Source organism: Lycium barbarum, chromosome 4 (genome assembly GCF_019175385.1).
Source record: "Lycium barbarum isolate Lr01 chromosome 4, ASM1917538v2, whole genome shotgun sequence".
Classification (NCBI taxonomy): Eukaryota; Viridiplantae; Streptophyta; class Magnoliopsida; order Solanales; family Solanaceae; genus Lycium; species Lycium barbarum.
In genome coordinates this window covers 31,614,971-31,627,176 of record NC_083340.1, presented here as the reverse complement: position 1 = coordinate 31,627,176, position 12,206 = coordinate 31,614,971, and the positions used below count along the sequence as shown (strand labels likewise).

Here is a 12,206-nt window from a genome sequence, read left to right as displayed (position 1 = left end):
TATCCATCCTCACCGTTTTGGGTAAATCCGCTACCAGATCTACTAAAACCTTGACCCTAGCACAACTAGGTCTAGTCTTGTTAATCGTAGCCATATCCAATTGTATAGGAATACCCACTGCAGATGCAATTGAAAAAAGAGTTTCCTTCACAAAGTATGTAGGCAATAACTTTGGGAAGGAAATCCATGCCATTGTCTTTGATGTTTCTTCATCAACCTTGAAATTCGAATCATAGATCAGTGTTCTCATTTGGTACGAGTATCCCTCTCTATCTTGAATGTAGTATACAGGCTTTGATGTGAAATTCACAAAGTCTTCAAAAAGACTTAATCTGATAAGCACATGGCGGTTTCTTAGAAAACCTGTTCTACACTCACCTTTTATTCCACATTGTGTAGGGATTATGAGACGAAGTTGTTCAATATCTGGTTGACCATATGAGAACTTTCCTACCACAGCATACTGAAGATTTTCAATGATATTCATCTGATCAACTTCTACTTCAGTGTATTTAATATATGGCACCCCATGTAGGTAAGTTACTGGTTTCATTGGAATTTGGGGCAGTAATTGGATCTGATTATGTAATGTATCATTCAAGGTTTTTGGTTTGAACAGATCTGAATATTGTAATGGATTAGGATTGGTTTTTGGAATAGTCGTAGTTAGTGAGGGTTGGCCAGCCTCCATTGTGGACTGGCCACCGGCCATCACTTATTCCACAATTGAAGACGGAAAAGTGATGCAAAGTACCAATCTTTAAGGGTAAAATTGATTAAGATCTTGAGTAAATCTAAAAATAAAAATTGATTGCACAAGAGAAGTAGCTAAAGAATTGCACCACTAAACAGAGAAAGAATCAGATCTGATAAATTTGCAAATAATCTAAAAGAAAGAAGGCAGGTGTACCTTCAGATCTGCTTTTTCGGACAATTTGATTTCTTTATTTCTTTTGTTGCTCAGCTGACTGATTCTTGTTAGTGCAGACGAAAATCCGACTTCAAGCCAACCAAATAAAATTCCAATTGTTAATTCTCAAGACCTTGGGCTGCAATCTGTGAGAAGAAAGACATGGGAGCCTCCCAGCAAGGTAAGTCCTTTGATCTCATATACTTCATTACTTCCATTGTTCTATTTTCCCCATTGGACCTTCTTATCAGGAATCACGACAGATAATTTGAGATGGAGAGTAATTTTTTGGATGGCCATAACATCTAACCGTTATATAATACAAACTAGTTGTGTGGTTTTTTTTTTTTTTTTTTTTTTAAATTGTCTCATAAACAACTTCGAATTCACTTTCTTATGAGATAAAAAGTAGCCTTAGACAGCTAATGTATGTGAGTCACAAAATAAAATTCTTTATTTTCCTTTTCCATTTGCCAGGGCAAAAAATTTGAAAAACTATGACAAATGGTACAAATGAAAAAGACAAAAAAGGAAGTGAGTGAGAGAATTGTACTTAAATGCCTCAAAGAATGAGATGGATGACACGAGATATTGACTAAAGTATTATCCAAGAAATTCAATAATTTTGCTCAAATGAAAAATGGTAAGCTCCACCATGAAACTCAATCATCATGACTAAACTCTTCACAAATTTAACAACATGCAAAGTAAAAAAATAATGCCTCAAAACAAAGGGAAAAAAAATAAAATATAAGTGGAATCTCCAAAATCCAAAAGGTCCTGTCTGTTCTTTGTAATATTTCACTAAAGAATGTTGCTTCCTAGAAACAAAGACAGAAACATCAATCCAACAGCAACAAAAACAGACATTTGTAATTTCCAAGAAGATGATTGGTTTGAAGATTGAACAGGAATTGAACCAAAAACATTAGTGTAAGAAGGTGAATCTGCTGATGGAGCAAAAGCAGGTGAATCTGCATCATCATAAATTGTTCCATTTCCACCTGGTATTGAAATGTGAAGTTTTTGTAACTTTTCACAGTGACCTTCTGTTCCACTTGTGAAGTAAAATTCACCAGGTCTTGTAATATTGAACAAAGAATTTCCATTGTTCATGTACAAGATTGGATTTTTAAGGTTGCAACTATTGTAGTTTTGTTTTGTCACCTGTATTACTGAATCTTCACTTGGAGGGTACAAAAACACTGCAAAAAAAAAAAAAAAAAAAAAAAAATTAATTCAAGAAAGATTGATGGGGTTGAATATTTGTTCAAAGGGTATTAAAAAAAGCTAAAATCTTGAAGATCTGAGCTTACAAATTGAATCTCCAAGCTTGAGGACATGATTCTTGGACCATTTGACATAAACATCTTTATTTGCAGAAGAGGGTATATTCCAAGCATTTAAATCTCCAACCTTGTACTGATAACACAAGACTAGTTTGGTTTGTATTAACAGAAACAACTGAAATACAATGTACAAAGAATGATACTTTCTTGGAATTCTAAGAGTAGCCATGATTTTGTGCTCTCTCTCTTGTTTCCCTTTTGCCAAAATTGAGTGGAGGAGTCACAAATTAAAAGGGGGAAATTACCTTATAACACTGATTGGTTTGGCACAGTAGATCAGAGAGAGGATACTTACTAGAATACCCTTTATCCTTTGCATAATATTTATATTCCTTCCGTTTCAATTTATGTAATTCAAATTTCTTCTTAACTTGTGACAAAAAAGAATATCAAACTTATATATTTAGAAATAAAATAATTTTAAAATTCTCATTTATTTTAATGTGGTAATTTATAATCATAAAAACGTTTAAAATTCATTTTAAATCAAAAATTCTAAACAATATTTCTTACATTTCATATTGATTAACGAGTGTCACATAAGTTGAGACAAACGAATTAGGTGCAAATGAAGGTGCTCACCGTCAAAGGGCAAAAGAGGATCTAAAGCAAAAGAACAAAGTGTGTTGGGTTGTGTAGGGTCAATTATTTGATTAACAATGGCACATGGACAGTTGGACAATGAAACACTGGATGCAGCTTAACATGGGAATGGAGAGGACTAGAGCAGCAAATGGTTACTCAGTGTGCTTATAATTTTAGTTTATACATGTCACCATGTGCTTTGTGTCCTTGCCATTATTTATTTCAGGTCATTTCTTCCTTTTGTAATTTTTCTGTTAACAATAATAATAAATAATGAGTAACATTAACTGCGCAAGTTAGAGTCAACTATGCAAATACACTTATCTCAATCAACACAAGAACCAAAAGAACAAGAACAGGCTGCTGCATTCCATTTTTACATTGAAATTATAAAACCTTCATTTTTGGGGATCCGAAAAGGTCAATTCTAATTGTTTAACGAAAAGATTAGTTGTAACTAATTAAACATTGATGAAAGTCAACATAGATTTGATCTGAATAACACATTACCTACAAATACGCAGCGGAAATTTGTGAAACTTTTCGCTGCAACATTGTTCTTTGTTAAGTTTTTGTTTCTTCGTTGCTTCATTACTCGTTTTAATTCCTTCAAGTGTCTTGCTTAAAGTATTGGCCAGGCATATTACCATACCAAGATATACAAAGTGAGTATTATTCAGAGTAATTATAATATGACTGGGAAAACATTGTCTTAAACATATCAGAGACATACTAACAAATGAATTTAAGTAAAACCCAAAATGCAAATATGCTTTTACATTATCAAGAAAACATGCTATGCAGTGTAGCAACTCTCCATCAGCTTTCATATATTGATAGAAGGATACCCCTTTTTTCATATTGCAAAATCTACTTGCTGCATGAAGATTCAACAATGAAGTGAACCCCATTGATGAGCTTAGGAATGTAACTTCATCATATCCTTCTGACGAGAAATAACCACAGGTGCTTTAGTTAGTAAATAGCACTCTATTTACTCATTGATTTTTTTAATAGAAAACTGATAGTTGTTCTGCATGGTCTCGCTGAATTAACACGTCAGCGACTTCATCAACTTAGGCATTTAGAGGCGCAGTTTCCATTTCTCTCTCCTTGTGTGTCCAATCTTGAGGCTCTACAAATGCATCAACAAATGAAAAATCTTATATCTGAGTCAACTATCAATTTTTCGAGCTTAATGCACCTAACAGACAGTTTTAAGCCTTGTAACAAATCTCGGGGCACGGATATAAACAACTAGAACAAGTTACCATTGTTTTTGAAGAAGACAGAAGAAAGTATTGGCCCCCAAAATCTATATAGCATAATAGAGGTAACTATTTGTCACATGCTCCCATATCTCCACCGATAAATCATTCGTCGGGCTAACATTTTTCTCAAACTCGGAGTAAGGACTCAAAAAATTAATGGGAAGCAATTCTTACTTGGCTTTTCAGCAATAGCAGAGAGGCGTTTTTGCAAGATTGATGCCACAAAGAGGAAAATCGAACACATGCCAAACATAACAGTAATTGGAAATGCGTCAACCTGAATAAGAGAAAAATTGATCAATAAACAGTCAAAGAGCAATTCCTTGGATCCCACAGTTCATTGTGGAATTTTAGGAAAATCTACACTTATATTTCTTCTAGCAATCAAAATAAATAATTCTGAGGGTAGTTGTATGAGGATATACATCACATGTAGTGTGCACCATTGTTACTTAGCACTGCCTGCCACAATGCTACGGTACAATTTAGTATCTTAATTCTTAAAGCTATCCTGCTTGAAATTTAAATCATATATGCATAAGTATAACAATTAGTAAATGATACTCCAATATTACTTAGGTTGGTGTAACAGTTAGGAAAGAAATCTCACATTGTACAACACAACGCATACGAAGATATTGAGAGGAATGCGGAAAAAGTTCATGATTGTACTCCTAGCCTCCTCAGGAATGTACTGGGACCTCATTTTCATTATAGAAGGCCAAAATATTCCGACACAAGCCTCAAATGCACAAAAACCAAGAAGCTGAATGCAGCCAGAAAAAGAAATGCCTCCACCTTTTTCATTAGAAGGTGTCACCAAGAACTGTTTAAAGGTGAAAAATAAGTGGAATTAGAGAGAAACAATAGAATCACAACACCTGCGCAGTTATGCATTTAATAAAATCAACCCCTGGGATTCTTCCTTACACTTGTGAAGACGGGGATAAAGAGACAGACAGCAGATACTGCAAAAACAATCTGCATATAGCTTTCGACTTTGAGAGATGAGCGAGCTAGTAATCGAGATGCAAGGGAGCTGCCCAACATTGAAGACAACATGAAAGTTGCAAAGATGAAGCCATGAGGAATCTCCTCCGAATTAGGGCTCAGAGCTGGAGTCCATAGGAACACAAAAGTATACATTGAACCTTCAAATAAGGACTGTATAGCACCCAATAATGCGATCTTCTCATCTGGATTACATATGAGAAGAACTATTAGAGAAGCCTCACATATATGTCGCAAAGCAAAAGAAGTAACTCCATCTGTCCTATCTTTATTAGAAAACCTTGGAATAACACAAATACATTGCTCTGATCCCTGCGAAGACAGATGCAAAGGAATTAAGAGACTTTTGGCTATAAGCTTTATAGGCTGTATATATAAGATATTTGCAAAAGTCTTGACAGAAAGGCTTAAAATGGTGATGGTCTCACAACAGATGACTTTCATCAAAGGAAGAAAAATTAATGGATGTTGTCCTAATAGCTAATGAAGCTGTGGATACAAGCACCCAACAGAAAAATCCAGGAAGTATTTGCAAACTAGGCATTCATAAGGGCATATGACAATGTAAATTGGAATATCTTGCTCAATATGTTATACCAAATGAGCTTTGGGGTGAAATGGATCAACTGGGTGAAATATTGCATGTCTACTATCAGATTTTCTATCCTCATAAATGGATCTCCTGAGGGCTTCTTCTTTGTCCACAGAGATCTAAGACAGGGTGACCCATTATCTCCATTTCTGTTCCTAATAGCCATCGAAGGACTGAACAACATGGTTAAAACAACATAAGATAATGGGTGGATTAAAGGCTTTGAGGTATCCACGAATGGTAACAATAGTGAGGAGATCACACACCTTCAGTACGCAGATGACACTCTGATCTTCTGTGATGCAGAAGAGGAACAGTTGAGGTTCCTAAGAATTATTTTGGTATTTTTTTGAAGGAATCTCAGGAATCCATATTAACTGGAAAAAGAGTCACCTTTTCCCAATTAGTGAAGTACCTCATATGGAACCTTCGGCATCGATTTTGGGAGTAGTAGGAATCTTTCCTCCCGTCTATCTTGGCATGCCGCTGGGTGCCAAATCCAAATCCAAGGAGATATGGAACCCTGTTATGGAAAATGTGAGCTATCCAGGAGTAAATCCCAATATTTGTCAATGGGAGGAAGACTCACTTTAATCAACTCAGTATTAGATTCACTTCCAACATATATGATGTCACTCATCCCCATTCCTGCAGGAGTTACTCAAAGATTGCACAGTCTAAGGAGATCTTTCTTGTGGCAAGGAAACAAAGAAAAAAGGGTGGAAGTCTCTTATAATTAGCAAAGCTACAGGTGGATTAGGCATCAGAAACTTATACAATAACAGCAAGGCACTCAAAGATGAAATGGTTATAGAGGCACTCTCAAGAACCTTAAACCTTATGGAGTAATGTGATCAAAGCTAAATATGGGAGGAAGACAATTGGATGACAAAGGAAGTTAACACAACAGATGGTGTTAGTCTATAGAGGTCGATCAGGACACTTTGGCCTGTTTTAGAAAACCAATCATCAATCAGAGTGCAATAGCATCAAAGCTTCTCACTGGAAAGATAACTAGCTCGGGACTGGATGTCTGAAGGAAATTTTCCCTGATATTTATGTCCTGACCCAACATCAACAGAAGATTGTAGCTGAGATGTGGTCTCCCCAAGAATGGGAACTCGTATTTAGGAAATGTTTGCTTGCCTGGGAGGTGGCCAGACTGACTAATTTCTACAAAGAAATGGAAGGTTTCATAGGACCTCAGAATGGAGAGGACACTTTAAAGAGGCAGGGTCATAGCAGTGGCAAGTACAAGGTGAATGCAGCATACAAGATTATAAACCAAACTGATCTACAGATTAACAAATGGCCTTGGAAGCATATCTGGAAAATAAAGATTGCCTACAAGGTAGCAAGCTTCTCATGGCTACTGGCAAAGGAGGTTGTTTTGACCCAAGACAATCTTATTAAGAGAGTGATGTCACTTTGCTCAAGATGTTACTTATGTGGTGAAGATGTTGAAACAATTAGCCATCTATTTTTACATTGCAGGATAACTTACCAACTAGAAGATCTTTATTAATCTCAGAGGCATAGCTTGGACAATGCCTTTATTGAAGTTTTCTTTAGTTGGGATGTAGCTGGAGCTGGAGCAAAAGATAGAGATAGATGGAGGACTGTCCAGCATGTATTTGGTGGACAATCTGGAGAGAAAGAAACTCCGGATGTTTGAGGATAGTGGCAATACAGAGCAGAAGATCAAACTTAACTGTATCCTACTCTCTTGTTTTTGGTGTAAACAGATTTATACAAAAGATACTGTCTCAAAACTAGACATACTAGAATCTTGTTGGGATTGCAGATCAGTTTCTTCTCTTTTTCCTTCTGCACACATGTAAATATGGTTCCAGACTTCCAGTACAACACATGTACTGATTTATTAACATACACAATATGTTACCATCTCAAAAAAGAAAATATAAAAAATTAAAATTGTAACCTACTGCAGATGGGTCAGATAAATTGGTAAAGTTGCATGGTATTTGTAGCACTAAAGACATGCACATGAAGAATCATAAAAGTCTCTGTGTTGTATTGTAATCCGTTTTTTTATTTTACTAAAATATCAATATGATCTACTTCTCCACATACATGAATAGGTTAGAAGAAGGGATCAAAGCTTAAATTATGAAAACTACCAGAAGCAATTGCCACAGCGGCACCCTTGAATTGGGTAATTAAGTCTTTGCTTTCTGAAGGATCACCATAATTCTCAGTCCAAGTTGACAGTATAATGACCGCACCAATAGCAAGGAAACATGAAGCAGCATCGAAAGGAGAAACAGGACCCAGATTTAGTGTGTCCACAAGAACATTTCCAAATAGCCCGGCCAAAATAGCCACAAGACCATTGCCAAGAAATATTGCTTTTGAGAATGTTAATGATAGCCACTGTTGATCAAAGCCCCTCTGCAAGATAGGATCCAAAAAATCAAAGTCATTGAAAGAGAAAAAGGTCAGAAAACATAATACTACCATCAGATATGAGTCAACTAAGGATTACACAATCTTAGCTATAAGTGGCCTTTTGATGTACATGTAGAGTTAAGGAAGAATAGTTTGATAAAAAAACTCCTTAACCACAAAATAATATTGTAATAATTAATATAAGAATGTGTCCATATCATCGGTAGGGTTATACAATTTGCATCTTTAAACTAACAATAGAATAATTTAAGCACCTTATTATGCTCTGCAACAAGCCAAGACTCAAAGGCTGAGAATAGGAGAGAAGTGGCAATTCCTCCTAATATACGGCCCACCATCAAAATTTTGTACTGAGGAGAATGTTTGGTGATACAGCTCAAAATGTAAGTGATGCAGTATGTGACACAAGCCCGCTTTCGACCCCTAGAGAATTTTTTAGTGGTGAATGTAACATATCAAAAATAAAAAGAAGAGCATTCAACATCAAGATATAGCGGGCATACTGTTTGTCTGCTAAGGATCCTACAATTGTCCCGAACAGCATGGAAGATCCAAAGCCAGCAATAAAGAGATGGCCAATCTCACCCTTCCCATATCCATATGTTGTGTAAAGGTAGTAGACATAAGGACCCTGCAACCAATCACCAGCTATTGCCAGAAAAGGATATCAGTAACTTATGTACAGGCATTATAATGTGCATATACAGGCACAACTACAGATAAGCAGGTAAGCGACCACAAACCTACCCAAACAACTAACAATCATGAAGAATAAAACCATATCCTGCAAGTGTCTAGCAAATATATAAATCTATGATTAATGTCATGACTAAGGGAAATAGCATATTTTGTCAAAGTCCAATATCCAAAAATTGAATCAACTTGTTTTTATTATCCATTTTTGGATCTACAACCTCTCCAGAATTTTCAAGTTCATGTCTATGTAGTAATGTTTCAATTCCATGGCTGCAAAAGTTCTAGATCTTTCAATTTATTTTGATTTTGATAAGCCATTATTTTAGGTAACTTGAGTTTCCACCCTTTTAAAAGCAAATTTATACACAGTTCTACTTGATTGCACATCCCTCTCCAATCAGGAAAAGATTTTTTTTGTACACTGTCAGTACCATTCCCCTGTTCTAACTTTCAGAAGGAGAAAAGACAAAAGAAAAGAGGTTTTTCTTAATTTTGAAGCAATTAAAAATATCTAATCATACATGCAATCTGACGCCCTATATAGCACGTGCATGGCCACTGCTAATTTATTTGGTGGAATTTTAGCACTTCAATGTATAATCTTAGACAGAGATTAAATATACGACAAAAAACAACTAACTGGTATAGATAAAAGCTTCATATAATATGTTATCAAAAAGAAATGAGACAAAACGGTGTATGATAATAACTCACTGAGGTTATGTGTGTTCAACACTCTTCTGTCTCAGTTCTGTTTTGATAACAACTCTGGTTTTTCAGGAAGCATGATAATAAGTGCAAGATCTAATGGCCAAGGCTGAAGTATCATAACCCCAGAGTTCTTTTCACTTCGTCTGGAAATTACTAGTAGGAGTAGGATATTTTAAGGGAATGATTGGTCGGTCAGAAAAGGAAAAAGGCGTGAAAATCAAAGTGTCACTTCCATTCATTAAGGAACAATACCTAATCCCAAGGATGCTCAAAGTATTTTCGATTGGTCATTCGGGAACTAATCTTTAGCTGCCAAGCTAAAGAACCAGATATCACGAAGTCCACAGGAAAATTATTACTTACTGACCCAAGTGAGAAGCAAAAATATTCAGTAACATTTTATTTTTTTCTATCTATATATATACTATAACATTCTTGCAATCATCTTGTTAGGATTCCTGGCTCCGCCACTAGACTGTTTACCATTCATACATGATATGTGTGTATATATGTATATGCTTTTGATAACACAAAAATCTGTTACGTGGGTCCACCCCTCATTGCTTCTCCACTTAAATGGAGTACTAGACTTTAGTTCTCCACCTATGACCACATATCCCATGCTATACATGGCAAATTTGTAAAAAAAAAAAATGTCAAAAAAGAATAAAGGTAAACAGATATCTAAGCCAAGCTTCATAACCATGATTGGAATTTCAAAATACATTATGACATTGGATCAAAAGAAAAGATGCAAACTTGAATGGAAAGAAAGGGCAGCATTTTTAGAAGAGGGGAGGCAATGAGGAGATACTGACCCATCATGAGAGAATAGACAAGGATGTAATTGTTCTTGAAAGAATTGAAAGCAGGTGATGTTGTTATGCGATCTTTGTTTGTCTTGCTAAGCTCCAATGCAGCTACTACTGCTGATAATCCCCCAAACACCACAAAGTAAAATGCTTCCATTTTTCTCACATCAATCAAACACAAATGGATCTATATCCTCCCTTATAAAAGAAGAAGGAAATGGAGAGAGAGAGAGAGAGAAGAAAGTAAAGCTATTGTTTTTTTGTTGTTAGAGAAATTGACTACTCACCTATGGATGGGGATTAACGGACTTGGCCTTACTGAAACTAGTTATTGTCATAAGAAATGAAATGACTAGCCCAATATCTTTGTGATCTAATTTAAGAAATAGCCTGTTTAGGTTTTGTATATTTATACTTAAATATACATATACTATGCATATAATATGCTTACGATATACACTATTTTACGTATAATATACATATCAGTGTATAGATTTGTATATTTGGACTACTGCCGGTAATTAAGTTTGGCCGATGGTACATTTATGTAAGTTTTCCGATAAGAAATGAAATGAGCAGCCAAAATTTTGATGTAAATTTAGCCGTAGGAATTGCATTAGTACTCAGTTTTTACCGTACTATTCCAGTTATATTCAATTTTTTTCAAATTATACAATTGTATCCAATTTGGGGACAAAAGTCTGCTCCTTCTCTGCTTCTTCTACTCCTACTCCTCCTTTTTCTTCTTCTTCAAAAGCTTTGCTCCATGTTAATTAACAAAGATTCTATGGTACTAATTGCAATGTGGGGTACCAGAGCATATATAATGCTCTTTGAGCTCTAAGTGTTGAAGTTAATGTATTGTAAATTTTCATTTTATTTGGGCTAATTTCTGATTGAAAAGTCATAGATTAAATTGAGGCACCATGGATAAAATGAATGAGGTACCATAGCGAAATGCAATGGATGACTAAATTAATTTTGGATTGAAAAAGAATAATTTACATTGAAGTACCATGAATGAAATACCATGAGCGAAATGAAATGGAGGCACCACAAGTTAAATGAAAATGGAGGTAACATGAGTGAAATAAAATGAATAAATTATCAAAGTCTAGATATAGGAGTTTGGAGAAAAATAATGTTCAAAGTATGGGACTACTAAGCTAAACTTTAGAACAATATATCTGAAGTTTGCTTACACAAACCTAATTTGAAACATGTATGTCTGAACCTTTTTAACTTTTGTCCCATAGGACGTTTGAGGTGATTTTGAAATGATTGAACTTACAAACATATATGAACTTAAGGGCCGTTTGGTAGCTAATTTGGAGGTGAGTTATGCAAGTATTAAACATCCTACATAAGTAATACCACGTTTGGTAGCTGGTTATGAGGTAAGTTATTCATGTATAAAATTAATACGGCTTTTATTTGCAATTTAGAAAACCACATAACTAATAGACGTACATGTATAAGTTATGAGCAAATCTATGTATTATTTTATGTAGGATAGAAGATAGAATAACTAATAAATGAATAACTTAACCCTGCATAGCTAATCTCTGCATAAAATAATACATACATTCCTTCATCATTAATCTGTGTATAACTGATACCTATATAATTCTAACCAACTACCAAACGACCCCATAAGTTATGACTATAAATAGTGTTCCTCAAATTAGTTATCAAAGCATTTGTGCTAATTTAACAAGAGTAGTTTGAAGGAAAAACAACACAAAATACCCAAGAAAGGCAAAATATTTACCCGGCCATGTCCTTCCATAAACTAATTTCGCTTCTACTTAGACGGCCCAAAATATTTACACGATTAGC

The 12,206-nt window shown here is 35.1% G+C and overlaps 2 protein-coding genes across 3 annotated transcripts; both read right to left on the bottom strand.

Moving 5' to 3' along the window:
• Positions 1-1,501: 1,501 nt before the first annotated feature.
• Positions 1,502-2,497, bottom strand: LOC132635804 (early nodulin-like protein 8). The gene is made up of 2 exons (XM_060352337.1): positions 2,227-2,497; positions 1,502-2,115 (listed from the first exon to the last, which is right to left on the bottom strand). The coding sequence occupies exons 1-2, from the start codon at positions 2,426-2,428 to the stop codon at positions 1,715-1,717; spliced, it is 603 nt and encodes a 200-aa protein (XP_060208320.1). The 5' UTR covers positions 2,429-2,497; the 3' UTR covers positions 1,502-1,714.
• Positions 2,498-3,501: 1,004 nt separating this feature from the next.
• LOC132635802 (uncharacterized) lies at positions 3,502-10,661 on the bottom strand. 2 transcript variants are annotated; one of them, XM_060352335.1, is made up of 8 exons: positions 10,374-10,661; positions 8,652-8,796; positions 8,403-8,571; positions 7,860-8,130; positions 5,046-5,311; positions 4,726-4,941; positions 4,290-4,392; positions 3,502-3,979 (listed from the first exon to the last, which is right to left on the bottom strand). In XM_060352335.1, exons 1-8 carry the CDS (start codon positions 10,522-10,524, stop codon positions 3,921-3,923), a joined length of 1,380 nt encoding a protein of 459 aa, XP_060208318.1. In that variant the 5' UTR covers positions 10,525-10,661; the 3' UTR covers positions 3,502-3,920. The 2 variants fall into 2 exon arrangements, with proteins under 2 accessions (XP_060208318.1, XP_060208319.1); XM_060352336.1 differs by lacking the exon at positions 10,374-10,661 and adding an exon at positions 9,559-9,891.
• Positions 10,662-12,206: the final 1,545 nt, after the last annotated feature.